Source organism: Peromyscus leucopus, chromosome 20 (assembly GCF_004664715.2).
Source record: "Peromyscus leucopus breed LL Stock chromosome 20, UCI_PerLeu_2.1, whole genome shotgun sequence".
Classification (NCBI taxonomy): domain Eukaryota; kingdom Metazoa; phylum Chordata; class Mammalia; order Rodentia; family Cricetidae; genus Peromyscus; species Peromyscus leucopus.
The window spans coordinates 35821670-35849487 of NC_051080.1; the positions used below are offsets into that span (position 1 = coordinate 35821670).

A 27818-nucleotide genomic window follows, 5' to 3' on the forward strand; every position below is an offset into this window, starting at 1 on the left:
TTGCCAGCAGGAGTCACTTCCAGGCCCCTGAAGCTCTGCCTCTCTCTTGGGCTAGGGTGAGCTGTGATCACTTCATTTGTATATCCATACAGTTAACCAATGTTTACTGAGGGTATACTGTAGGCTAAGGCCCTGGGCCGGCCTCCAAGACAGAGAAAGACATGCTCCATTACTGCCCACAGGGAGCACATAGAGGCGAATACCGTGACAGGCACCTGGGTAATTTGACACTGTGGCAGAGGGACAGGCAGAGGCAGGGGACATTAACAAGGGGTCAGATACAGGGAGCACTTGACAAAGATATGGATTCGGGGAGCATGGGGCATGGAGTCACATATCGGGAGCACTGAGTGAGGAGCAGGTTGTAGGAAGACAAGGGGAAAGGGAGACAGACAGAGGGAGCATTAGGGAAACGGATGGGCATAAGGGGATATGGGCAAGGAATCGGGTCAGAAGCAAGGAGCACTGGATGGAGGGGTAGATGCAGGGAGTACAGAGCAAAACCATTTTGTGTGTGTGTGCCAGGCTGTTATCATGTAGCCATGTCCCTGACCTTGCTGAGAAAGATGAAAGGAACACTGGGTGAGGAATGTGGGCATCGAGCAGTGAGGTTCTAAGTCTGCAATATATAGCTGTTTACTTTTTGTGGGGAAAGAAAACTCGTGTGTGTGTGTGTGTGTGTGTGTGTGTGTGTGTGTGTGTGTGTACACGTACAGGTGCTTACAGAGGCAGGGAGGGAAGTGTTCCAGACATGGGAGTCTAGAGTACAAAGGTCAGCCCTCCCAGAGGATTCCAGGAGTCCAGCATTGTGCCCTTCATATGGAAGAGGCATGTATAAAATTTAGTGCAGTCCCAGGCAGGTTATAAGGGAAGCTGCCTGGGCAGAATCCTGTGTGCTGGGCTGATCACCATCACTCTGGTCCCTGGGTTGAGGTTACCAGAGGTGACTCTCAGTGGCCAGGAGCCAGGAGGCTGGTGCTTGCTGTGCCCAGGCACCCGGTGGTAGGGGGTTTCTTCTTCTTCTTACTTGATTTCTAAGGGCTGACAACCTTTGGGGAGTGCAGGGGGAGGGTGGGAAGCATATGGGTAGCAAAAGGCCAGTGTCTAGAACAAGTGAACTTAACATGTGGATTTGTGTGTTGTGAGGAGACTTCAACAGAGATGCTGGGGGAAAAAAACTCAGCTTGCTGGGCCTCTGAATCCCTATCTGTGAAATGGGCAAAGAATCGGAGCACTGTAGTAAGTACAGAATACAATACACATTTATTTCTTTATTTTTGAGGCAGGGTCTTAATGTGTAGCTCAGTCTAGCCTTGAACTCACTATGTGTGGTGATCCTCCTGCCTCTGTCTCCCAAGTGCTGGTCTTATAGGGAGGGGTAAACTCTCATGTTTTTGTTTGTTTGTTTTTGGTTTTTTTTGGACAGAGTCTTGCTATATGTAGCTCAAGCTTAGGCTAGCCTAGAATTACATATGTTGCCTAGGATGAATTGGAACTCTTTTTTTTTGTTTGTTTGTTTGTTTGTTTTTTTGTTTTTTTGTTTTTCGAGACAGGGTTTCTCTGTGTAGCTTTGCGCCTCTCCTGAAACTCACTTGGTAGCCCAGGCTGGCCTCGAACTCACAGAGATCCGCCTGGTTCTGCCTCCTGAGTGCTGGGATTAAAGGCGTGCGCCACCACCGCCCGGCGGATTGGAACTCTTGATCCTCCTGCCTCACCCTCTTAGCCTAGACCAGGATGCCCAGCAAGAGAATGACTTTGAACTCCAAATCACGATAGCAGAGTATCGGCAACTGCAAGTAATCCAGGCTCCCTGGCCCACACCCAAGAGTAGCTGACTAGAGAAGTTGTTCTAGTTTCTTGACTTGGTTAACGCTCATGGGTCATTGCATCAACTCATTTTACCCAGTGTGAGATTGAGGCAGAGTACTCAAGCACCTTGCTCAAGCTACACAAGCTTCGGGTGCATTCAGCAACCAATTCCCTCCTCACCTGGAGGACCACCATGAGCTTCCACAGGCAAAGAAAATACTGGGGACATGAGCAACAGGTGCACACCCACACCCGGGGAACCCAGCACTTCTTAACGGAAAGTCCCACTTGGGAGATTTCGAGGAAGCTTTCTCTTTCTCTCTACCACTCCAGAAACTCATCTTGTGCGCAGCTTACGTGCTAGAATTCTCTCTACCCCATTTCTCTCACCCTCGGCCCCACCCCGTGAGACTTAGGGCAAGTAGGTCCAACAACTTTGAACCACTGTGTTCTCCTGGGTAAAACGGAAACAAATGAGCCCCCTTTCTCAGGTCTGTGGGGAGTACGAATGCCGACTCGCCAGAAAACGAGTGGGGCTCCCTGAGTCGTTAGTACTGGGCGCTGTACTCCGTTCGCCTTGCAACCTCGGCACCAAGGCCGGGTGCATCCAACATTGGGGCGCTGTGGGGCGGGGTGGGGGGGGTGACGACGATTCAGGTTCTCCGCCCCAGCCGTGAGCTCGGGCCGCCCCGCCCCTGCGCTGTCGCCCGCAGAGTCACCTGCACGCTGGCCCTTCCTTCCTGCAAGCGGCCGGCCGGAGCCCGGCCCTCCCTGCCCGCCGCCCCATCCGCCCGCCCCGTCGCGCAGGCCCCGCCCCCCGCGGCCCGGCCCTCGCTCCCATTGGTCCTCTCGCCGCCCCCGCCGCTGTTTGCCCCGGCTTCCAGGCCTCCCATTGGCCCTCCCGGGTCCTCCCAGGAAGTTTGAAAAAAAAAAAAAAAAAGTTTTATGGGCGGATGGAAGGGGCCGGGGCAGCTCCGGGGAAGGGAAGGGCTGGAGCTGAAGCGGCCGGCGGCCGAGAGGGGCGGCGGGCTGGGTGCGCCGCGGAGCCCGGCCCGAGAGTCCCCAGCAGCGTCCCGGGGCGCCGCCATGACGGTGAGTGGCCCCAGCTGGGACCCGGAGAGGCCGGGAGCTGAGTGCGGGGCAGCTCGATCCAGACCTGTCCCCCGGGTCCCCTGCCCTCCGCCCTCCCGCGGAGCCCGTGCGTGCGGTTGAGGGCACTCGTCACTGACAGACCCAGGGCGACACTTGTCGTCCCCGCCTGCCAGCCCCCTTGGTGGAAGTCCGGCTCCCCACAGGCTTCCTGGCTTGGGCCTCGGGAGAGGTGCTCCGGGCCTTGGACGGGTCGCTCTGACCTGACCTGTGATGGCTGTCCAGCCCATGTGGGCTCCCGCCAGAGTTTGGGGGGGTCCGGCCCCGCCCACCCCCACGGTTGGGAGACCCCCTCCTGGGGCGGCTGGAACTGGGTTCTCCCAGCGTTTGGGCGCTGGGGCCTGGGGCGGAGTCAGAAGTTTCAGTTTCTCTTGGAGGTGGGCTCTTACCAAGATTTGTCAATCAATGGCTGTGCCCTGAGGATCCTATCGAAATCTCGCAGTTGAGAGCACTGTTCTCCCCATGTCACAGCCAAGCGAACTGAGGCTTGGGGAGGGGCGCTGGTGGGGTGTCCTTGAGTGTAAAAGAAGAAACAGCCTCTTTGCCAGGTCGGTCTGACCACCTGGCCGGTGATGTTCTGGAATGGAGGGGTGGGACTGCTTTTGATTTCTGCCCAGTGCCCCAGACAGGCTCTAGGAGTCTGGTGACCCTCCTGGGGTTGGGAGGAGGATGAACTGGGTGTGTGTGCGCACATGCGCAAGGGTGGGCCTGGTGAGGGGTGGGCTGTGCTGCTGGGGGCGTGGCCTGTGGGGGCCCCTGCTGTGTGTGTGTGTGTGTGTGTGTGTGTGTGTGTGTGTGTGTGTGTGTGTGTGATGACCTGGCTCTGCTGCCTGGACTTCCTCGGCCTCCGCACATCCTGCCACCTCCCTACTGGCCTTTCCTGGCGTCAGCAGCCTCCCCTTCCCTGTTATTGAACAGAGGGATGTTGGGGGAGGAGTTGAGTCAGTGTCCTGGGCTGGGGGGAGGTGGTTGCCTGGCCCAGAGTGCCTGCCAGATCCTAAACTGGATGCTTTCATAGTGCCAGATTGATCCTTTTAAGGTTGATGATACCATCCCTGTCGTACAGTTGGGGAAACTGAGGTGGACAGGAGGGAAGTATGGCCTTGGTGATGCTGCCGTTTGGCCTTGCCTGGGCCAAAATTTATATCCTGGTCGGTTCTCAGTTTGCTTTCTGGGGAGAGATAAGAAATGTACACAGTTGCCACTCCCAGGAAGCACGTGCTAAGCAAGGGTGCGTCTGCTGAGCGCCACATGTGTGCCTGTATCCTGGACGAGGGGTGCCAGGAGGAGGGCTAGAGCATCCCTGCTGGTGGGAGGGGGGCTTCCCGAGGGAGATGTCCTCTGATTACCAGTCTTTGTCAGATGGTGATGGACTGTGGAGGAAGGGGGTGTGTCCATAAAGGCTCATGGCCATCTCAGGGATGCCGAAAGCTTCGAGAAGGGGTCTGAGAAAGGACCACAGCCTGAGCCGGGATCCGCGGGGAGCCATGAGTGGTTTGGAGCAGGGCATAGGCGTGTGGTTACCATTCACGGTGCTCACTGGGCTCATCCTGGGCACCGCTCAGACCCGAGCGTGTCCCAGGTCCTCCTAGCCTTCACCCTCCATTCATGTCTGCAGCCCATCTCCCTGACACACACACCCAGCTCCCAGCGGAGTGTTCTCTACAGAGCAAGTGGCCAAGGGCTGGGCTGGCTAAGAGAGGCTTCAGGGAGCTGGTAGATCCGGGCCGACCTGGTCCAGGGCCTCTTCCACATTTCGTCTTAGTCTTTGTTAAGGAGCCTCATTCTGCAGCCACTGCCGGGCATCAAATTATATACTTGTTCTTTGTGTTTACTGTCTGTCTCCTAAGCTCTCCACCAGGGCAGGGGCCACAGCTCTGTTCACAGCTGATTTCTTGCCCTAGAACAGTACCTGGTGCCTTTTCGTTGTTGTTGTTGTTGTTTTTTTTTTTTTTTTTTTTTTTTTGGAGACAGGGTTTCTCTGTGTAGTTTTGGTGACTGTCCTGGAACTCGCTCTGTAGACCAGGCTGGCCTCAAACTCACAGAGATCCACCTGCCTCTACCTCCTGAGTGCTGGGATCAAAGGCATGCACCACCCCCACCACCCCCAGCAGTACCTGGTGCCTTTAAAAGGGTTTTGTTTTTTGTTGTTGTTTTTTTTCTGCAGACTCTGAGCCCATCTGTACTAAATCTTTTGTTTGTTTTTTTTTAAGTCAGGGTTTCTCTGTGAAACAGCCCTAGCTGTCCTAGAACTCACTTTATAGACCAGGCTGGCCTCGAACTCCCAAGGATCCACCTGCCTCTGCCTCTGCCTCCTGAGTGCTGGGATTAAAGGCCTGTGCCACGCCCTCCACCTCCACCTCCCACACGTACTGGATCTTGATCAGCCCACCTGGCGGGAAAATTAAAGTGCTTATAGCAATCCTAAATGCAACAGGGGCCCTGCAGGGGGGTGTGGGAGGTGGCTGTGGGCAGTAGGCGGGCGGTATGGGGTAAGTACTGCCGGGATGATGCTGTTAGGCAGGTCTGAAGGCATGAGTAGGGATTTGGCTTGGTCAGTGGAGAAGGACACTTAGTATCTCAGGTTGAGGACATGGCAGATGTAAAGGACTTGGGGGTTTGTCACCAAGTGTTGGGGATCTGTGAGCGCAGTGTGGTGGAATACTTGGAATAAGTAGGTGGGGGCAGCAGGCCAGGCTGGCATGAGAGATTAAGGCATCTGATGACCCCCCTGCAAGGTCCCTTTGAAGGTCTGTGCTTAGAAGGGGCTGCAGCTGTGGCTGAGGTGACAGGCAGGAATGACCTGTGGTACTGGTTGGGGAGGAGGGCATGAGAGCCTGTGGGTGTTCCTCACGCCGGTCTTGTTGGTGGAGAATAGGCAGCTGAGCCGGAGGAGCTGGGGAGGTGGCGGCTTTCTGGATGCGGCTTGTCGGATTCGGTTTTATTTGTTCATTCGTGCGTGCACACATGCGTGTGTGTACCTGTGTGTGTGTGTGTGTGTGTGTGTGTGTGTGTGTGTGTATGTGTGCACGCACCGACATCTGGAGGAAGCTAGAGGTAGATTCTGGGTATGTTGCACCTTACTTTGCAGACAGGATCTCTCGGCTGAATCTGGAGCTTTCTAGTTTAGCTAGGTTGACTGACAGCATCCCCAGGGATCCTCCTCCATCTTTCCGAACTAGGATTATACCGTTGCACCCAGTTTTTTATGTGGGTGCTGGGGGTCCAAACTCAGGTCCTCGCGCTTGTGTGACACATGCTTCCCTGACTGAATCTCCCTAGCTCCTGTCAGATCTCTTAACCCTGCCCACAAGTTCCCCTCCCAGAAGGATTAGACTCCCTTTGCTGGTCTTCTCTCCCTGGAGTTACCATGCTAGGCCACACCAGACCTGACACACCTCTGTTGGTCCTGGTCTTGGGAGTCACCTAGGAGCTGTCCTAGACTGCAGTACATTCAGTCACTTGCCACATATGAGCCAGAGCCTGGAGGGGGCCAGGCATGTGTTCTAATTCGGCACTCTGGGTCCCTGTCTGTCACTGTGCCTGGGGGGCCTTCTCTTTTGGGTCAGCCTCATGGTGCCAGCTCCACAGACCCAGCCCTGACTTTTGGCTCCTTGGGGCCAGTTTGGGGTCAGGAGATCTGCCCCAAAGCCCAGGAGTTTGTGACAAGAAGATATTTATTACACTGCTTCTCCTGAGACCTGTTGTGACTAGGCCTCTCTTCCAGGTCCTGGGGCTGTGGAGGTGGGAGGACCACGCTGAAGGGAAGTGGAGTCAGCTGTGGTTGGGTCACTGTCTCCAGTCTTAGTTGGGGGAGCATCCTGGCTTGCCTTGTCCCCAAGACCGGGAGACGGTTTGACAGAATAGAAAGCAAACAGGACGATCACAGCCCCAGGGCTTCCGGGCTTGGAGCACTGCCCGCCTCCTCCCTCAAACAGGTATGCAGGGTGAGGGAGCCCCTGCCAGAGCTGTGGATAGTTATAGGTGTTCAGACTGCTGGCCTGGGGCTCTCTCAGCACACTGACTCCACCTGAGGGAACTGGGGTACTCTAGAGGAGAGCAGGCCCACAGAGATGGCCGGGTCAGGTGGCTCTGGTTCCCAGCTGCTGCCCGCCGCCGCCGCCGCCGCCGCCACCCCGCTGCACTGTGCCACTGACTCCCTTCCCGCAACCAGACACCTCGGCCCGGTGAGGCACACTTGATGCAGACTCTGATAGGTGGGCTCAGAGCCATGGCAACAGGTGGCCACCTCCTCCCTGCCCGCCTGTTTGGTCCGCCCTGTTCTCTCCAGTGGGCAGGAGCTGAGGCTACTGAAGGACGAGGATCTAGATAGACGAGGGCCCTAGTGGACAGGGAAGGCTCTGGGGATGATACCCTCCAGATGGGCACATCAGGATGAGCAGCTTCCTGTAGGCCTGGGCGGAGAGACCTAGCTCACAGCCTCCCTGTGGAACATGCTGCAGCTGGGGGGCCCCAGACTCCAGGGCTGTGCCTCCCTGGGTAGGACCTGCCAGGTAGGCATAGCCAGGATTGAGGTGTCATGGCCTGTCCAAGGAGACCTAGGGGAAAGAGGCCATCTGCCCTCAGCCGGGGCCTGGCTCAACCTTTCAGGGTCTCGGAGAGATGAGGATTGGTGGGCGGATCAACAGCTTGGGTAGAGCACTAGGTTGTGTTCCAAATAGTCCACCATGGTCTTGTTGAAGAAAACTTGGGCATTTGCCAGGCTGTTTCTCAGGGTTACCCTCTGGACTCCCTAGAGCTCTCTTTATAAGCAACATTGCCTCTGTCTCCTCTCTCTCCATCTTGGGTGGGGCCAGGGAGCTTGGACATCTGGGTATGTGTCTTAGCCACTTAGCCCAACCTCTTGGCTCTCAGAAGATGCCGGGGAAAAGGGCCAAAGCTGTCTCAGTGGCCGGGAGCCTGCGTGGTTCTGCTTGGTTTGGGTGCAAGTTCTCTGGGTCCTTTGCCCTCTTCATTGGTCTCCCAGGACCTCAGTGTCACAGGACTTAGGGCAAGATGCCTGTCACACTCCCTCCTGGCGGCCCGGTGGGCCTTCCTACTGAGTCTGACCGTCTGCCTTTCCATCCACCTATAGCCTGATCTGCTCAACTTCAAGAAGGGATGGATGTCGATCTTGGATGAGCCTGGAGAGGTAGGAGGCTGGGCTGGGCCGATGCAGGCCTTCTATGGAAAGGCCCTTGGGGTGGGCACGGGGTAAAGGTGAGGGCCAGGTGAAAACCCTAAAGGGATTTCTGGTCCAGGGAAAGGGAGGCCAGGATGCGTGGGAACTCAGGAGGGCCAGGTTGCTGGCTATCAGCTTCCTCACCAGCTTTAACACACAAGTCACAGAGTGGAGCCTCCCTGCCTGCCATGCACACTCCAGCTCCGATCCCCAGCTCTCCCCAGGAGCAGCTTGGCTCTCCTTCCTGATGACAGTGCTAGCTATGGGTCTGAGGGTCTTGGGCGAAGGCTTCCCCTGAGTTGTACAGATTTCCAGACACTGGGGTACAGAGTGGGGCACAGAGCACAGACCCCAAAGTCTCTCCAACCCGGGGCCCTGTTGGTGAAATCACAGCCTCGGTCACCAGGTCTAGGCCGTGCAAATGTTGGACAAAGTGGAGAACAGAGTCACAGAGGTCACTGGGTTGAGGGGGCCCAGAAGCCTCTGTGGCCTGCTGGGAGCTCAACTCCTCACCCCTTATCTTCCCAGTCTTGGAAACATCCGAGGCAGTGCTGCTCACCAGCTCGGCTCCGTCAGCTGCCAGGCAGGCTGGAGGCTGGCAGCTAGGCTGGCTCCCTGCCTACTCCGCCTGCATGTGCCTGTGGCTCAGATCTGCGTGCGGCCCGCATGCCGGGCAGGGCTCCGAGCCAAGGGGAATCGCATTGTGTTTCCTGCCCACGCGCTTTCTTCCCCGCAGCCAGCAGCCTTCTGTCCCTGCTGCCTGCTCAGCGTCCCTCGGTGGCTGCTCTCCAGGCTCACACAAGGCCTGGCGCCCGGCCAGTGACCCCTTCCTGGCCTCCCTACCCAAGGTCCCTGGAGGGCAGAGGGATTAGGGGCCCCACCCAGAACTGGCCGTTACTCATGTTCTTTCATGGGGTTTTGGAATGTCCACACTGGAAGGGCCTTGGGAGTGCAGCCAGCCCGGCTCCCTGTGCACAGATGGGAGCCAGGCCCACGAGAGCGAGACCTCTTTCAGGCTAAGTGATGCCGTGGGCAGCTCAGGCCTAGACCCTGGTACCTTAGGCCCTCAGAGCTCCATCCCGCTGCACATAGTGACAGAGTAGGCCGAGAGGGCCGAGAAACCATTTTCCACAGAACCCACCCCCTTTGCAGAGACAGGTCGAGGTCCCAAGTGGTACCCGAGATTAGATTGTTCCCAAGATCCAAGATCTCACATGCCATGAGAGACACATGAGGGATGGATGCCTCCAGCCTGACCCAAAGCCTGGGGACTTCTTCTTGTCCTCCACACTGTGCAGTCAGACCTCTGAAGACTGGGGACATTGCTACTCCAGCTGAAGGGCACACAGCAAGGCAACACCCATGCTCTGGTTTGCTGGTGCTAAACCCTCTTCCTCAGGGAGACCACAGAAAGAAGTAGAAAGCAACACCCTCGAATGCTAGAAACCGTAGCATGTCCTTAAGGAACAAAAACAAGAAACAGCCGGGCAGTGGTGGTGGTGGTGGTGGTGGTGGTGGTGGTGCACGCCTTCAATCCCAGCACTCAGGAGGCAGAGGCAGGTGGATCTCTGTGAGTTCGAGGCCAGCCTGGGCTACATAGTGAGATCCAGGAAAGGCGCAAAGCTACACAGAGAAATCCTGTCTCCAAAAACCAAAAACCAAACCAAAACAAAAAAAAACCCAAAACCTCAAGAAACAGTACCTATAGGGTTGGTGGTGTCAGGGGAGCCCCAGGAGGACTGGACTGGGGGACACTGATCCTGGCAGGGGGCCGATCCCAGCTGCCAGTAAAGTGGGAAGAGCCTGAGGGAGGCTGAGGTTGGCGCGTGGAGTGCCAGGTTTGCCTGCCTGCCCCTTCCCCACATGGCGTGGCGGCCTGACCTTTGCCTCCCGAGAGGCAGTGCAGGGACACTCAAACTGCAGAATCACAAATGTGAGCGTGAACTGACGCGCTCTCACAGTGGAACATGTGTGTAACCCGCCCACAGCAGGGATGGGGAAGCAGCATTGGGTGGCCTGCCCCAGGCTTCTTTCTAGTCCTTCTGTCTGAGAGATCTTTGTCCTTGACCCTGTGTCAATCCAGTGGGCCTGTGGAAAAAGACTTGAGAGGTCTGGGCCGACTTGGTCACTGACTTGCTAGGCATTTGACCTCTCAGAGGTCATGGGCACTGGAGAAAGGCACACACTGAGCTCTGATGTGTTCAGAGGGCTCTGGAATGGGCTGAGAGTCCTTCAGTTGATAGTATCATTGTCTACCAGGCATGACTGCTGGGTTCAACCCCCGGCATCACATAATCCAGGCATGATGGCGCATGCCTGTAATTCTAGGACTCAGGAGGTGAAGGCTGGATGCTCTGAAGGTCAGGGTCGGGCCAACCAGACCGTTTAACTGGTAAAGCACTTGCCATGGCAAGCCTGCTGACCTGAGTTGATTCCAGTTGATTCCTGGAATCCAGGAAGGGTAAGAGTGATGGAAAGGGAACCTCTCCGCAGAGTCGACCCACATGTACACTGTGGCACATGTACCCACCCATACATGTGCTGGTTGGTCATCCTGGCTACATCGCAGATCGAAGGCCAACCTCAGCTACATGGGACCCTGTCTCAAAACTACAAAAACAGTAACATGGGGGTGTCAGCAAGCCAAAGGAAGGTTGCCCACTGGGCCAGTTCGTAGCCACTGTCTGCCTGGCTCCAGATCTGCCGTTCTGAGCTGTGGCTCCCTTCCCACCCCCCAGCTGTAAGAATGGGAGTAAGGGATGGGGCAAGCACACACAGGCTCCTTCCTCCCTCCCCCGCCCCTCCCTCACCATCTCCTCCTTCGCAGTGGAAAAAGCATTGGTTTGTGCTGACGGATTCAAGCCTCAAATATTACAGAGACTCCACGGCTGAGGAGGTGAGGTGCCTGGGTGGGTGGGCCCTGGAAAGGGCTGGGACCCATGGTCGGGGTCTGTGAAGCGGGGCTCCTCAGGGCCCATGTAGACCATGGTGGATCCTCTTGCTTTAGGCGGATGAACTGGATGGCGAGATCGACTTGCGCTCCTGCACAGACGTCACAGAGTACGCAGTACAGCGCAACTATGGCTTCCAGATCCATGTGAGGCTCCGTGCAGATCGGGGGGCAGGGGGTGTAACCCCAGGCCCTGGGCAGGTGTTGGCCTGACTCACTCCTTTGCCCTCAGACGATCCTCAGCCAGGCAGCCGTGCTAATGCCCATGCTTAGCATGTCTAGGGAGACCTGGAGCGGGGCACTTTCCACAGGCCGGCAGAAGGGTTTCGTACCCTCTGCCACTCAGCCTTATAACACCCTCTGGGGAAGAAGGACCACCTCCACACGGGGAGGGAACACAGGGCTGGCCATGTGGCAAGTTACATGTAGATTGCCTTTGCAGACCAAAGATGCCGTGTATACCTTGTCGGCCATGACCTCGGGCATCCGGAGGAACTGGATTGAGGCTCTCAGGAAGACTGTGCGTCCAACTTCAGCCCCAGATGTCACCAAGTATGTGTTGGGCTGGGCCCTGGGGAGGGAGTGATGATGCTGTGTCCCTGAATGGGGTTCTGTGTTCTCACCTGAGGGCCCTGCAGCTGTATACGTCCTGGGGCTCCATTCCTCTAGCAACAAAATTCAGGAAGAATCGTACATGCTCTTGGCCATCCAGAAATCCACTGAGAGCTCAGGGTCTAGCCTTCTGTCTCATTGGGTCCTTTACATTCGAAAAGCTGGAGAAGGTCTTGGTGATGTACAGAGGAGGCTTGAGAGGCAAAGAGGGCTCTTCCGGCTGCTAGGCCCCCTCTGCACATGGCTCCCCCTAGCTGCCCTGGTAGAGGGCGGGGGTAGGGGGGCTGTTTGTGACAGTGTGTGGGGAGCTGAAGCTCTCAGTGTGGTCTTCAAGGGACGCAGCATGGATCCCCAAGCCTGGCTACACCCTGGTTGTTCGGCCAGCGGCCAGAGGCTTTCCCGTCTGCATCCCTCACCTGACATGCTGGATATCGTGTCTGCACCTCGGTAGGCACGAGTCCAGGGCCCTTGGTGAATCCTGCAGAAGATGCTTTTGGGCCATTTAGTCTGCAGGCTGGAGTGCCTTGCAGGGTTGGCCTAGAAGTGTTAGTACAGGCCTGGTGTGCCGCTCAGCAGCCCTTAGCTCACAGCTCGGTCGTCAGGACAGGGGGCACAGCTGAATTGCTGAGGAGGTCCTCTAGAGGGAGGTGCTTCTACCTGTCCCCCCCCCCCCGTGTGGTCACATGATCACATTGCTGCAGAGGATGCTGGGAAGTGTAGTTTGGAGCTGAATGACGAGGAACACTGGCTGAGCTGCCACTGTCACTCACGGTCTCAACGACCTGTGCTCCGTTCACTTCCCTCATCAGCCTTGCCTACACTGAGCCTGACCCTAAACCCAGGGCCTGCCTAGCCTTATGCATTTTTAAGTGTATTTTGTTTTGTGTGTGTGTGTGTGTGTGTGTGTGTGTGTGTGTGTGTTGCCTGCATAGACGTATGTGCACCATGTGCATGCAGTGCCCGTGGAGGTCAGAGGTAGGTGTCAGATCCCCTGGGTTGTGAACTGCCGTGTGAGTTCCAGGAACCAGACCTCCTAACCGCCGAGCCAGCCCTCGGCCCCCTGTACGTTTTTGTTGTTGTTTTGTGCCCTGAGTAGCACACGCATCAGCATTTGCAGAGGATCTCCCATTTGCTCTGCACCCTGAGCCCCGCAGCCGTGCCGCGTGAGGCTTTGCCCGCCCGTGATCCAGATACAGTGACTGGGACTAAGAGGGAATCTGCAGGCAGATGCTCTCGCTAGGGTCCCCCCAGGGTCTGACGATAAGGAAGCGTGAGTTCTCCACCGCTAGTCAGGACGGCTTGCCCGCTGGAGTCCACGTCCCGTCCCTGGCCTGGAGCCTGGCACATGGGCAACCCCTCTGAAAGCGCTTCTTTGAGCCGAGGTGGGCCAAAACTCCCCCCCCCCCCCCCCCCCCGCCCTGACGTGGCTCTGCTGACGTCCTAGGCTCTCAGACTGCAATAAGGAAAACACGCTGCACGGCTATGGCACCCCGAAGGGCTCCCTGAAGATAGGGGAGCAGCGGACAGGCTCTGAGGTTATCGGCCGGGGTGGCCCCCGCAGAGCGGATGGACCACGGCCGTCGCTGGACTACGTGGAGCTCTCGCCATTGACCCCGAGCTCCCCGCAGCGCGTGCGCACTCTGTCCCGCTCCACTCCCGAGCGGCCGACCAAGCAGGAGGATCTGGAGCGGGACCTGGCTCAGCGCTCCGAGGAGAGACGCAAGTGGTTCGAGTCCACGGACAGCCGGGCCCCGGAGACGCCCAGTGGGGATGGGCCTCGCAGGGGCCTCGGTGCCCCCCTGACGGATGACCAGCAGAGCCGGCTCAGCGAGGAGATCGAAAAGAAGTGGCAGGAGCTGGAAAAGCTGCCCCTGCGGGAGAACAAGCGAGTGCCACTCACCGCCCTGCTCAACCAAGGCCACAGCGAGCGCCGGGGGCCCCCAAGTGACAGCCATGAGGCCCTGGAGAAGGAGGTAGGCCTGACCTTGGCCTGGCAGCCAGCCCTACAGCCATGAGCTCACCCCATGTCTGACCTGCCAACTGACCCCTCAGTCTCCTCACAGGGGACTGTTTCCCCCAGGCCGTAGAGATGGCTTTGTCTCTGTTCTGTCCCTAACCGCAGGGAAGAGAGGAGAGGTGGAGAACAGTCCCTTCACCGTGTGACTTGGGCACCCTAAGCTCTGTTAGGGGCCTCTTGGCCCCCCATGACCTCTGACCTGCTAAGCCCCGTTTTTTGACACATGGGAAGTGAGGCGCAGGGATGTGCCCCCAATACAGTCATGGGATGATAGGTATCTGTGCCTACAGTGTGCGGTTCCCAACCTTGTCTGGTCATCTCTGGGTCACAGCTCACCCGGGGCCATGGACCTCGCCATCCTGGACCCAGCCACAAAGTGTCTGTCTGTACCACTCCCTGGGGCTACCGCCCCTGCTCCCAACCGGAGCTGTGACTGAGCACCCCAGGGAGCCCGCAGCTGTGTGGAGGTAGTAGCTGCCGGCTCCTCCTTGTCGTCCACCAGCTCCCTTCCCCATTTCAGGACACTGACACCCATTGACCTGGTCTTCCTGTGTCCCAGGTCCAGTCTCTCCGTGCCCAGCTGGAAGCATGGCGTCTCCGAGGGGAAGCGCCTCAGAATGCCTCCAGACCCCAGGAGGACGGCCATATCCCTCCAGGCTACATCTCACAGGTAAGGCTGCTCTGTGGGGTGGGGGGCAGGTTTCCGGTTGCTGTGTTGTCAGAGAGCAGCCACGTGTGGGGAACCCTCTCTGTGTGTGAGAATCCCTGTCAGGCATTTGCTACACATCATGTCATTAATCTCCCCACAGCTGGTGGGCATGATCACTGTGCCCATTTTACAGACAAGGCCACTGAGCTCTGAGAGGGTCTGTGACGTGCCCGAGGTTCCCCAGCCTGCAGGTGTCAGAGGTGGGATGTGAGCATGGGCCCAGCTGCCTGCAGAGCCTGTGTGGGAGTCCCTGTGCGACACTCTGCCCTTGGACCTCTTTCCTGCGTCACTGGGGAAGTGGGGAGCCGGTGGCCCCGAGAGTCACTCTCTAAATACAGGGAGAGGCTTCCCCTGCCTACCAAGGAGGTCTGCGGGACTTGGGAGCCTCCAGTGTGCCCTCAGGAGTTTGCCTGGGAGAGCGGTTCTCAACGAGGGAGGAGGACTTTCTCCCTCCAGGGCCACTTTGTCCTCCCTGGGAAATGACTTTGTCCCCTCGGGACAGTTGTCTGTGTCTGGGAATGACTTTGGTTCTCACAACTGGACAACTAACTCACCAGAAAAAATTGTGTGTGTGTGTGTGTGTGTGCATATATTTATTATAAATTATAAAAGGTTGTCTAGTAGATAAAGTATAAATAAAGTATACATTCCTTCTTATTGTGAATTCCATATAGAAATGGATATTTCTCAGAGTGCTTTAATGATTTCTCCTTATCCTTGTGGCCACAGCTGGTTAACATACACGGGTGGTTCTCATGTGTGCTGATTGCTAACGAGTAAGATGAAGAGACGTCAGAACCTCTCAAGATCAGTGTTGTAAGCAAATCCTTTGCTGGACTGAATGATAGCTTTCTGTTGAGGCCGAGTATATTCTAGTCAGCGTCGTTCACCGTTTTTGTGCTGTATAAATGTCATTCTAGACCTGACACTGTGTGAGGCTGAGTCTGCGTTCCTGGCATATTCTCATGACTTGCTCGGTTCCAGGCAGTGTAGCAAACAATAAACTGAGTCCCCGTTGGAGACGCTGAGCATTCTCGTGGCGTGAGCCTCCCTCTGCGGCTGATGTTAAAGCTGTGGTCCGAAGGCCCTGAGCTTGGGATGGGTCAGCATCCGCTGCAGAGGGCTTCTGCTGTCCAGGCTCAAGGTCAGGATGCACACACAATATAAATGAATGGCATCAGGAGGCGGACACATGTCGAGCATCAGCCGTGACATTTTCTTGTCTTGTTACTTTCTGTGGCCGTGATAAAATATCCTGACAAAAGCCACTTGAGAGAGAGAGGGTTTGTTTGGGCTCAGGGTCCATCATAACAGGAAGTTGTAGCTACAGGAAGCAGCCAGGAGATAGAGATGGGTGCTTATGCTCAGTCACTCTGTTACATCGTGTGCAGGCTAGGACGCCAGCCCGTGATGGTACTGCTCTCCTTTATGGTGGTCTCTCCACCTCAGGTAAACCAATCAAGGCCTTTCCACACAGGCACAGCCAGAGGCTAACCATAAATCATCCCTCACCATTGTCTGGAGACTTGTTGCCTAGGTGACTCCAGATTCTGTCTAGTTGATAATCACCACCAACCTTCACAACCTCCTTTAGTGAATTCATTCTATGTATTTAATTTTTTTGAAAGTACTTTTGCTTAACAGCTGAGTCAGAATTCCAAATAATTTGGCAGTCAGCTGTCTATAGTCTATACCATACATACCAGTGCCAAGAAGAGAAAGGAATGCTGGGATCCCTGGGGGCTTGGCATGAGGAGGTTCTTGGAAAGTACCCTGAGGGTCACAACTGATCTGAGCTCTAGTGGTGAGCGGGTGGGGATTTTGGCTATGGCAGATGGCCGAAGGCGGCTGGTGCCTAAGGTAGAGGCCCCAAGGACAAGCTGAGAGTTAGTCTCCTGCAGAGGCTGAGTTTTCCAGAGACATACAAGGTGATCTTAGAGTACAGTGGGTGAGGAGAGGACAAGGTCCAAGCCTAGGAGGCTAAGACAAGGCTGGCCAAGAACAGAGGTCTGATGGGAGACCTTGGGCCCTGGTGACTGGGGTCTGGGAGGGCAAGAGAGCCCTTGGAGTCCTGGGGCGGAACCGCCACACTAGCAGGGGCTGCTGCTTCATTACGGGTGGGGCGATCAGCTGAAGGAGCGGAGACTTGGGGGCTGGTGGGGAGGCTATCCTGGGCTACCTGGGCTAAGAGAGGAAACAGCCCAGGGCTGTCAGGTCCTGCCCTGGGGTGGGGCCTGGCATGCAGCCTGAGCCAGTACCACAGCCTGGGGTCACTGAGTGGAACTGGGAACTCCTCTCTGGAGAGGTCCACTTGCTGGGATCAGAGCAGCTGTGTGTGTTGAGTTTGCAATTAGAACCAGCTTTAGATTTCGTCTGAGGAAAAGCTTGTTTCACTCCACTGGAAACCGAAAAGCTCTACTGTGGCTCCTAAGCATCCCAGTGAGGAAACTCAGGCCCAGAACTATAGGCAGAGACCTGGAGTCCTTGCTTTCTGGTCCCCTTCTGTCCCATGGGCCACTTCCAAAGCTGCCAGCACTCCATCCACAGTAGATTGGGGCAGGCGTGGGGCAGGTAGGACCTGGGTGGTCAGAGGTGAGATGGAAACCGCTCAGGAAAAAGTAATGGCTGGGATGGCAGGTTCTGGAGAGAAGAGGGACCCGGTCACCTGTCCCTCTCAGCCACTGGAGGAGGTGGTTGGAAACTCAGCTGCTCCTGGAGAGGTGACTGCCGGGAAGCGATCCTCCAGCCTGTTCCGTCAGGCTGAGTGGGTACCCCGCTAGCAGGGCTGGGGGGTTCACCACTGCAGAACAGCCGTGTGGGGAGTGGGGCCTGCGGCAACACTCAAGTAGGCAGAAGGACCCTCTAGCTAATGCAACAGGGTCCACAGTACGTCTTCCTCCACCTCGATGTCGCGGCAGAGAGGTGGCCAGTGCCGAGACATCTTGGGCACTGAGGAAGGTAGGTCACAGTTGGCATCTGGCTGGCCCTCACCCCGTTGTTGCTGAGCTCCCCACAGATTTGGAATGCTGTGTCCAGGAGCCCCTCTGCCTCACAGGAGGCCCTCGTGAGGTCTCTGTGATGGAGGTCGAGGCTCACGGGGGACGCATGGTGGAGTGTGGTTGGCTGTCTCTCCTCCCTAGGTGGCCTGGTCTGTAAGGGGACAGTTAGAACAGGAGCAAAGACCCAGCAGGACAGGTATCCCCTGGACACACTCAGAACATCTGGATCCAGCCTCTCCCCACTGTAAGCCTACTGTGGTCCCAGGAATAGCTGCAGAGGTAGTGTGCGTGTGGGGGTCTTGGTGAGGGAGGAACTATATTCCTTCATGTGGCCTTCTGTGACTTGGGTTTCTTCCCTGCCCCAACCCTTTTTTAGTGATCTTAAATGTGTTTTTTTCCTTTGTCTTTATGCATGTGGTATACATGTGTGTGTGTGTGTGTGTGTGTGTGTGTGCTAATGTGGAGACCAGAAGTTAATTGCTGCTGTTGTTGTTGCTTTGGTCTTTTGTTGTTGTTTGGTTGGTTGGTTTTTGTTTTTGTTTTTGAGACAGGGTCTCTATGTAGCCCTAGCTATCCTGGAATTCTTAGAGATCCACCTGTCTTGCCTCCTGAGTGCTAGGATTAAAGGCGTGCGCCACCACACCTGCCCAGTCTCTTTACCTTTTTTAGGTCAGAGTCTGTGTGTGTGTGTGTGTGTGTGTGTGTGTGTGTGTGTGTGTGTGTCTTGTATGTGTGGACACTCACCAAGGTCAGAAAAGAGTTTCAGAAACCCTGGAGCTGAAATTCCAGGGGGGTGAGCCACCTGACCTAGGTCCCCTAGAAGAGCAGGAAGTGTTAACCACTGATCCATCTCTCTAGACATCCCTTCCTCTTTTCTTTTTGAGATCAAGTTTTACTGTGTACCCTTGGCTGGCCTGCAACTTGGAATGTAGACAGACTAACCTCAGATTCACAGAGGTCCACCTGCTTCTGCCTCCCAAGTGCTGGAATTAAAAGTGTGCACCACTATGACCTACTATACCTTACGTTTTTCAGACAGGGTATCTCACTGAATCTAGCACTTGCTGGGAGTTGGGGATCTGCCTGTTTCACACCCAGCACTAAGGTACTGGTGTGTTTTTATGTGGGTGCGTGGATGCTAAGGATCTGAACTCAGGTTCTATGTACAGAAAGTAGCTTACCCATTCAGCTGTCTCTTCAGCTCCCAAACATTTTTTTAATTATATAAGAAACATAGCCCGGCATGATGGTGCACACCTTAAATCTCAGCACTCCGGAGGCAGAGGCAGGCAGATCTCCATGAGTTCAAAGACAACCTGGTCTACGTAGTGAATTTCAGGGCAGCCAGAGCTACATAATGAGACCCTGATTCAGAAAACCAAAAAAATTGCCTGGCAGTGGTGGCACACACCTTTAATCCCAGCATTCAGGAGGCAGAAGCAGGTGGATCTCTGTGAGTTCAAAGTCAGCCTGGTCTACAGAGTGAGTTCCAGGACAGCCAGAGATACACAAAGAAACCCTGTCTCAACAAAACAAATCAAAAACTAATAAAAAAAAATTATACAAGAGCCACATTTACATTTATTATTTTTTTTTTTTAAGTAACACAAATGATGGTGTATAATCTCATTGTTTGGGAAGCTGAGGCCAGATGGTAAAGATGGTAAGATCAAGGTCAGCCTTAGCTAGAGGCTAAAGTATTAGACCAAGACCTTGTCTTAAAAAAAAAAAAAAAGTCAAACGATGGGTTGGGGTTGGGGCTGTAGCTCAGTGGTAGAGCTTTCTCCTAGCACCCTCAACTCCGGGTTCCACTGCAAAATTTATCTAAATCAAAAGGTTAGAAACGAGTCCACAAGGGTCGTCGAGATAACTCAGTGGGTAAAGGTGCTTGCCTCCAAACCTAAAGGCCTGAGTTCCATCCCAGGGACCCGCATGATAGAAGGAAGGAAAGACCCTTTGGCCTCCACCAGTGTCCTGTGGCATTCATGCACCCCACCCCTAAAAAAAAAAATGTAAGAAGAAATGAGTCCTGATGCTGCCGCCAGCCCCCTGTGTACCTCTGCCCCCCATTGAGCATGTCTGGATCAGCTTCCTGAGGCCAAGGGGACAAGTACCATCGACAGCTGGGTCAGTGACACAGACTTGCCAGGTCCTCTTGCTAAAACCTGACACAGGCTGGGTGGGGTGGGGGTGGGGGGCCTGGATCACACTCCTTTCCTAGGCTTCAGGTGGGACCGTGGGCTCCACAGCCTTGCCTGTTTCCCAGCCTGTGTTCCCTACCCTCATATCAAAGCTTTTCACTCACTGCCACTCTCCTGGTCATGTCTCTAGATGTTTGTCTTCTGCGCCCCCACACCTCCCCCCCTCCATTCCTCAGGCCACCAGATTGTCTAGGACAGTCTTAGCTGGTTAAAAGCCTTAGTTTCTTTTCTCATGGACTTCTCAAGGCCGTCCCAGGTCATGTATGGATATCCGTGGAGAGCTGTTATTCAGCCTGCCACACTATCCTTCCAGCATTTTCTGTGTTTTTGCATACCTGGACCAGGGCAGGCAGTGGCCTGTTTTGCACTCAGGAGTATTGTCAGCAGCCAGCTTTCATTCCACAGCAGTCCACGTGGCATCTCTGCCCTCCAGCTGCTGCCCGTTGTCCTTTGCAGATTAGAACCCACTTGTCCCCTCGTCTTTGTCCACAGGTGACTTCCTGTGGGATGTTCCTAGGAGTGGGCCTGCCCAGGCAAGGGCTAGAGTTGCAAAAAAAAAAATGCAATGATGCCTGTAATCCCAAGCACTCAGGGAGGCTGAGGCAGGAATGTTGTGAGATCAAGGCCATCCTGGCTCCATAGCAAGACCCTGTCTCAAAAGGATGACGGTGGCACCAATCTGTCCACACACATCGGGCGCGGTGGGCGCTCCAACAGTAGACATTACGGGTCTAACTGCCTACCACCTTGTCTACAAAACCATTTTTACGACACCAGCAGTTCCAGCTCATTTACTAAGGCCCTGCCATGTGACTTACCCTGGCCTGCACCCCAGGCCTAAGCTGGGTCAGGTGTACCTTGTCACCAGGCTATTATATTCCCGGAGAACGGGAGGCAGACGAGAGGCTGCCCAGAGGCAGAACTAGTAAAGGTGTTTAAGATGGGCTGGGGGGGGTGCGGGTGCTGGAGAGATGGCTCAGAGGTTAAGAGCACTGACTGTTCTTCCAGAGGTCCTGAGTTCAATTCCCAGCAACCACATGGTGGCTCACAACCTTCTGTATGTAATGAGATCTGGTGCCCTCTTATGACCTGCAGGCAGAACACTGTATACATGATAAATAAATAATGTTTTTTTAAAAAAATGATGGGCTGTGGGGAAAGCGAGTTACCCAGGAAGTAGGGCATTCCCACTGCAGGCAGGATAGCATCGGTTTTTCTAAGTTGTTATTATTGAGAGGGGGTGAACGCATGCATGCCATGGCATGTGGAAGTCAGCACACAGCTTCATGGAGTCAACTCTTGCATTCTCAGGCTTACAGGGCAAAGTGCCTTCACCCACTGAACCGTTTCACGGTCCCGAGAACTGGGTTTAGAACCGAGCTTGCTCGGCAGAGATGGGACTGTGGGAGCCAGACTTTATCCTGCAAGTGGGGAATCGTTGCAAGATTTGAAGCAGAAAAGGGGCGGGTGAAGTTGGCGCTTGAGGAGGCTTGGGTGGCAGTGGGAGCAGGCATGGACTCACGGTGTCGCATTGCAGAGCCGGGTAATGAGCCTGGCCCTGGGCAGGCTTACACTGAGGCTCGTAGCCTGGAAGGGCTTCTAGCCTGGGGGGGGGGGGGCAGCCTCGTGACCTCCCTGGCCTCTGGCCCGCAGGAAGCCTGTGAGCGCAGCCTGGCGGAGATGGAGTCCTCACACCAGCAGGTGATGGAGCAGCTGCAGCGGCACCATGAGCGAGAGCTGCAGCGGCTGCAGCAGGAAAAGGAGTGGCTGCTGGCGGAGGAGACCGCAGCCACAGCCTCGGGTGAGGACCAGGGCCGTGCCACGGGCGGGGCCTGGCGCTTCCGCATTGGACTGGGAAGCTCCTAGGGTAAGGGGCTGGGGTAAGGAGTCAGTAGGGGTTGGGAGCCCCAGAAGTGATCTGTGGCCCAGCTTGAAAAGGAGAAAGAGAGGCCGGAAGAGATTCCCCTCAGCCGGGCGGCGGTGGCACACGCCTTTGATCCCAGCACTCGGGAGGCAGAGGCAGGCGGATCTCTGTGAGTTCGAGGCCGGCCTGGGCTACAGAGTGAGTTCCAAGACAGCCAAAGCTACACAGAGAAACCCTGTCTGGAAAAATGGAGAGAGAGAGAGAGAGAGAGAAAGAGAGAGAGAGAGAGATATCTCCCCTCTCATGGGTCGTGACTTTTCTTCCTTGGGTTCTGTAGACATTGAGGGGTAACCTCAAGCCACACACCACCTCCATGCTAGGGGAAGACACCCATCAGCTACAGTCTGTTCTGGTAGAGTGTCACCTGCCCAGGTACTTGTGCCAGACCCTGGGATGCTCGCGGTATGGTTGTGACCTTGGCACTAGGCTGGCAGTGTGTACCTCTCTACGCCCCACACATTGCTCTTCACGGGAGCCCCTGAGTGTTCATGGTAAACAGGGAGTGGGGAAGCCGGGCCTCAGAGTGGTTAGCGACCTGTCCCAGGTGGCACAGCGTGGAAATGAGAGAGCCGGGCTTTGAGCCCAGAGCCTGTGCTCTGCCGGTGAAGCTGGGCCCCGAACTGCCTCACTCTCCCCAAGCCAAAAACAGGAAACACCCGAGACAGACAAACTCCATCCTCCTTTTTTGTCTCCTGTACACCTGCTGTGTGCCCGGCACATCCTGGGCAGCCCCTCTGGCTTTGCAGAGTCACGAATAAGGTCAGATGACCTGGAGCTTGCATCCTGCCGATACCGGCCAAGTGTTCCCTGTGCTCAGCTCCACACGGTCACTTCTGCCAAGCCTTGGGCTGTTTTCACATTTTAGGACAGACCCACCCAGCAGGCAGCCTAGAGTGGCTGCCTCTCCCCAACAGGATGCAGGCATTGCCCAGTGATGCAGCACCAGAGTTTCGACAGTGAACTTGAACTTGATGGAAGTGGCGCTGGGTTGAATAACAGACCACCAGGGACTGCCACCGAGGAGGAACGAGATCCTCCCAGTGTTCAGAGGTGTTGCGTTCTGGAATTGTGGCTAAATCTAAGGCTGGAGGCTTGTAGACTCTCCACCCTGCCCTGCACAGCGTGGGGAACATGGTGGGTTCTTGGGAGCTCCCCATTAGAATCAGCCAGCAGGAGCCAGTGCTTGGGCCTTGCTCTCCATGTCAGGCCTTAACTCTAGTCACCTCTGGAAAGGAGGCGCCATGGTTAAGCACCTTCCAGAAAGGGTCCTGAGGCAGGGGGATTGAGTCAGTTACACAGCTTTGTAGTGTCTGCAGAGCTTGACCTCTGGACCACAGGCCAGGCAGGGCCTTGATGCATGGGCCCTTCCGGGCTCTACAGGGATGGCACGGAGCACTGTGAAAGGCTAGCCGGAAACCACAAGCAGGAGGTAGCAGTGGTTAGATACCAACCTATCACCCCAGGAGAGCCCATCACACAGGATTACTTCAAGGAGGACCCAGAGAGGCTGGCCAGCTCCCCCACAGCCGCTGGCTTCAGGACATAGCTTCGGCCACGCTCTTTGCAGCCCTCTGGCCCCGTCTGCACCAGTACAAATGGAATCGTGTCGACCCCCTTCCAACCTGCCCGCTGCCTGTCTGCTCTGCTCCTAGCCATTGAAGCCATGAAGAAGGCATATCAAGAAGAGCTGAGCCGGGAACTGAGCAAAACACGGAGTCTCCAGCAGGGTCCGGATGGCCTTCGGAAGCAACACCAGTAAGATGGCCGCGGGGTCTGGGGTCTGGGGTCTGGGGTGGGTCTGCCTCTTGAGTCTATCGTTCGCCCTGATAGGTGTGACTGGGGCTTTGCTGAGGGCCCTTGGCGGAGGACACGTGGGTCATCAGTGCCCAGTCCTGACTTCCATACCCCTTTAGTGTCTCCTAGAGCTGGGTTGCAGTGTTGCTCTTGACCACTAGGTGTCTCCCTGCCCCGGCACCAGTTCCGGGTGCCTGGGCTATGGCGGTGTGAATGGGAGCCCCCGTGACCCACCTCTGTCCCCTCCCGTGCTGGCCAGGCTGGACATGGAGGCTCTGAAACAGGAGCTGCAGGTGCTGTCCGAGAGGTACTCGCAGAAGTGCCTGGAGATCGGCGCCCTGACGCGGCAGGCCGAGGAGCGGGAGCACACCCTGCGACGCTGCCAGCAGGAGGGCCAGGAGCTGCTGCGCCACAACCAGGTAGCTAGAGCGGCCCCCCCGGGGGGGGGCGGCGAGAAGGCAGCGGCGGCGGCGGGGCTGCTGTCCCCACCCTGACCGTCCCTGTTCCCTCAGGAGCTGCACTCCCACCTGTCGGAGGAGATCGACCGTCTGCGCAGCTTCATCGCCTCGCAGGGCACCAGCAACAGCGGCGGGCGCAGCAGTGGGAGGAGCCCCTGTGAGCTGGAGGTGAATGCCCTGCCCTCCCCTCCCCTCCCCTCCCCTCCCCTCCCTTCCCCTCCACTCCCCTCCCCTCCCTGGTGCCCGGCAACCCCTGGCTCCCTAACGGGCTGGGTGTCACCTGCAGATGTCACTCAGAACTCTGGGGCCCTCTAGGCGAAGTCAGAATTCTAGCGTTTGATCCAGTTCTGTCATCCACCTGCTGTGTGGCCATGCGAGTCCCAGTAACTTAAAAATATAAAACAGCTAGCATGTTGGGCACGGTGGTGCACACCTGTAATCCCAGGACTCCAGAGGCAGAGGCAGGCAGATCTCTGTGAGTTCAAGGCCAGCCTGGTTTACATAGCCAGAACAGCCAGAACTACAGAGAGAATCTCTGTCTCAAAAAACAAATAAATAAATAAATAAATAACCAGGCAGTGGTGATGCACGCCTTTAATCCCAGCACTCAAGGCCAGCCTGGTCTACAGAGAAAGTTCCAGGACAGCCAGGGCTACACAGAGAAACCCTGTCTCGAAAAACCAAAAATAAAAAAAATCAAGGGGTCAGGGGTAGCAAGCCCTCTTCTTATGGGGGATGTTGAAAGGAGAAAGTGTGAGTGATTACAGGGTCACCCAGCTCTTGTTTCATTTATTAGCAAACATAATAACCTTCCTAATGCTGCCACCCTTTAAACAGTTCCTCAATGCTGGGCATGGTGGTGAATTGAGTTCCAGGACAGCCAGAGAAACAGTGTCTTGAAAAACAAAACAAAACCCCAAAACGGTATCTCATATTGTGGTGACCCCCAACCATAAAATTATTTTTGCTGCTACTTCATGACTATAATTCTGCTGCTGGTAGGAATCATAACGTAAATATCTGTTATGTAGGACGGTCTTAAGCAACCCCTGTAAAAGGGTTGTCCATCCCTCAAAGGGGTCGTGACCCACAGGTTGAGAACCACTGCTGTAAGGCGTGCCTCTGTGCCTAGAAGTTCTAAGCCCTGTCTGTTCCCTTCCATCAAGCTCATTAGACACGCACTGTTACTGTCTGCATTAACCCGATAGAGAAACAGAAGTTAATGGCCTTCCGGAAGGTCCCGCAGCTGTTGGTGTGGAAGCAGGGGCGGGAACCAGGCAGCAGACGGCCAGTCTGGAGTTTAAAGGCTTTCCTGCCCTGCCGAGCTTGCGTACCCCACGTATCAAAGCACTGCTCCTCAGAGTTCCGAGGGTCCTGCCACAGTGTCATAGCTACAGGTCACAGGAGGGCCAGCCTGTGTGTCACAGATCTCCTGTCACCCCCTCGGCCCAGCACCTCGGCCCGGAACAGTGTTAGGCTGCAATGTGGTAGCAGGGAGAGTCCTACCTGCACTATGTGTGGGGTACAAGTGAGGAAAAGGAAGACAGAGGCCGAGGGACCTCTGCGGCAGTAGACTGTGGGGTGCCGGGGCTCCCAGCGGGAGCTGAGGTCGCACTTGGGGCTTTACATCACAGAGGTGCCAGGCTGCAGGGCGGTGTGGATCGGGGGAGCCTTGGCCTACGGTGCTACAGGTCCTGGCTCAGCCCTGTGCGTGTGTCCCTAGGTGCTGCTGCGGGTTAAGGAGAATGAGCTCCAGTACCTGAAAAAGGAGGTGCAGTGCCTCCGTGATGAGCTCCAGGTGATGCACAAGGTAGGCAGCGGCAGCTGTGGGCCGGGTGTGCTCCAGGTGCCCGCCTGAGCCGGCCCCCGCCAGCCCTCGTCGGCCCCCATCGTGCCCCCCCCCCGTCGGCCCCTGGCCCCCGCCGGCCCCCCGCCGGCCCCCCATCAGCCGCCTCCTCTCCTTGGGCCTTCCCTGTAGGACTCACTATCCCACGGCAGACAAGCCTGAGAAGAGAGAGGGGTGTGACTCACCCAAGGTCACACTTGCGTTCAGGCACTCAAGGCCATTTGGCTTTATTATGGTTGAGCACCTACTAGGTGCCAGGAAGAGAGCTGTACACAGGACCGGTCCCTCTCCCAGCCCAGCTGTGGGTTGACTCCAAGTGTCGCGAGGAGTTGGGAAGCCCACTCAGTCGTGTGCAGCCCTTGGCTCCTTCCTGCCTTCATCAAGTTGTGGGGGTATGGTGACCCCGAGAAGATGAGCCAGCGCTGCACTGGCTGTGCCTGGAGAATGCGCAGAGAGAACTTACTGAACGACCAGAGCCCCCCCGAACATGCCCCTCCTGGGGCTCACCCTACCACTCATTGTGGCCGTGGGCAAAGGCTTCACCTCCCCAGGCCCTAACTGCCACCCCTCTAATGGGACAAGGAGGGACAATGAGGTCCCCATCACTGGGGGATCCTGGCCTTCTGTGCCACCAGCAGGGGGCACAGTGGGTGTCTTCCTCTGTTGACCTAGGACAAGCGCTTCACGGGGAAGTACCAGGACGTGTATGTGGAGCTGAACCACATCAAGACCCGGTCGGAGCGCGAGATCGAGCAGCTGAAGGAGCACCTGCGCCTGGCCATGGCTGCCCTGCAGGAGAAGGAGGCTGTGAGAAACAGCTTGGCTGAGTAGAGGTGGGTGGGGACCCGGCAGCGCAAATTCACGGTCCCCTCCATGCAGCTTGAAGGGCCAGCACTTCCTTTCCCTGGCCCATTTCTCTTTCTGTAAATGACTACAAAGAGTGGTTATGGCCCCACGACAGTCCAGAGTCTGCTGGGTCAACCCGTGCATGTTTGTCCCGAGGAGGATGACACATGGCTGGGTCAGGACCCCACCCACGGCCCTGCGTCTTCGACACTGTCACAGTCACCGGCCCAGTAGTCTGTCCTTCCACATGCTAGTGGTGACCCTGGGCACATTCCGAAGTTTATATCAGTGGTCCCCAGCCCCCAAGCTTAGTGCTGCAGCCAGCGCTGACCTCAGAGCCCTAAAGATGCCTTCCTTCAGAGGGCTTGCAAGGATACCATATGATAGGATATATGATGTGTAATAGGACGTGACCTGGCCTGTCTACCTCCTCATCCTGATCAGACTGGACTTCCTAAGGCACATGAGTCAGGCCACCCCAGGCCACCTTGAAAAGTGGCTCTGGCCCAGCTGCGGGGCCAGCAGCCGTGGGCAGTTCAGCCTGTACTTTGGCTTGGTCCACACCAGCCGGCCAAAGTGTGCGGGCCGCCTTCCCAGCACTCAGTGGTCACTCTTGCCTTCCAGGTCCCTGTGGTCCAGCTCAGCTGAGGACCCTCCGGCCCCAGGGGACCAGCCACCCTCCTTCTTTGGACAGAAGTCAGAAGCCAAGCTTTCTCCCCACCCTGGGTCACATGTGCACTCACACCTCACACACACACACACGCACACACACACACACACACACATGCACACGCACACACGTACACACGCACAGACACACACTGCGGATCTGAGCTCGTCCCTCGCACTGGGTCTTACCTTGCACCTTCTTCAGGATTTTATATGTGAAGAGATTTTTATATAGAACTTTTGCCTTTTTTTTTTTTTTTCCTAAAACACTTTAAACTTCTTCAAAAGGCAATTCTTGGTGGCATGTGCCTCTAGCACTGGCTCCTCTTCCCCTCCGGTGCCCTGCCTAGGCCTCCCTCCTTCCCTGGGCATCTCGAAAAGGCCCTAGCAGGGCCAGAGTGAGTTGACCAGAGGGGAAAGGCTGGAGCAGCCCTCTCTTCCTGCCCTACCTCTACTAACTACTTCTGCCCTGGCCAGGTCCACACCCTGGCCTCTGGACTGGGGAAACCCCTGGACAGAGAGAGGGACCCGTTGCTGTCTCCACAGCTGCACTCCTCTGAGGGGCGCTGGGTGCGGCCCACTAGCGCTACCCATGAAGACACATCTCTCCTGGTCCATGAGTCACCCTAACTTAATAAAACCTTCCAGCAGCT

The 27818-nt window shown here is 56.2% G+C and overlaps 1 protein-coding gene across 2 annotated transcripts; it reads left to right on the forward strand.

Moving 5' to 3' along the window:
- Positions 1-2734: 2734 nt before the first annotated feature.
- On the forward strand, positions 2735-27818 carry LOC114694245 (TRIO and F-actin-binding protein). 2 transcript variants are annotated; one of them, XM_028871110.2, is made up of 14 exons: positions 2735-2901; positions 8054-8110; positions 10968-11036; positions 11148-11237; positions 11533-11642; positions 13147-13675; positions 14279-14389; positions 21282-21429; positions 23205-23307; positions 23606-23765; positions 23859-23972; positions 25528-25614; positions 26323-26483; positions 27121-27818. In XM_028871110.2, the coding sequence occupies exons 1-13, from the start codon at positions 2755-2757 to the stop codon at positions 26479-26481; spliced, it is 1884 nt and encodes a 627-aa protein (XP_028726943.1). In that variant the 5' UTR covers positions 2735-2754; the 3' UTR covers positions 26482-26483; positions 27121-27818. The 2 variants fall into 2 exon arrangements, with proteins under 2 accessions (XP_028726943.1, XP_028726944.1); XM_028871111.2 differs by lacking the exons at positions 21282-21429; positions 23205-23307; positions 23606-23765; ... (2 more) ...; positions 26323-26483; positions 27121-27818 and adding an exon at positions 14529-17875.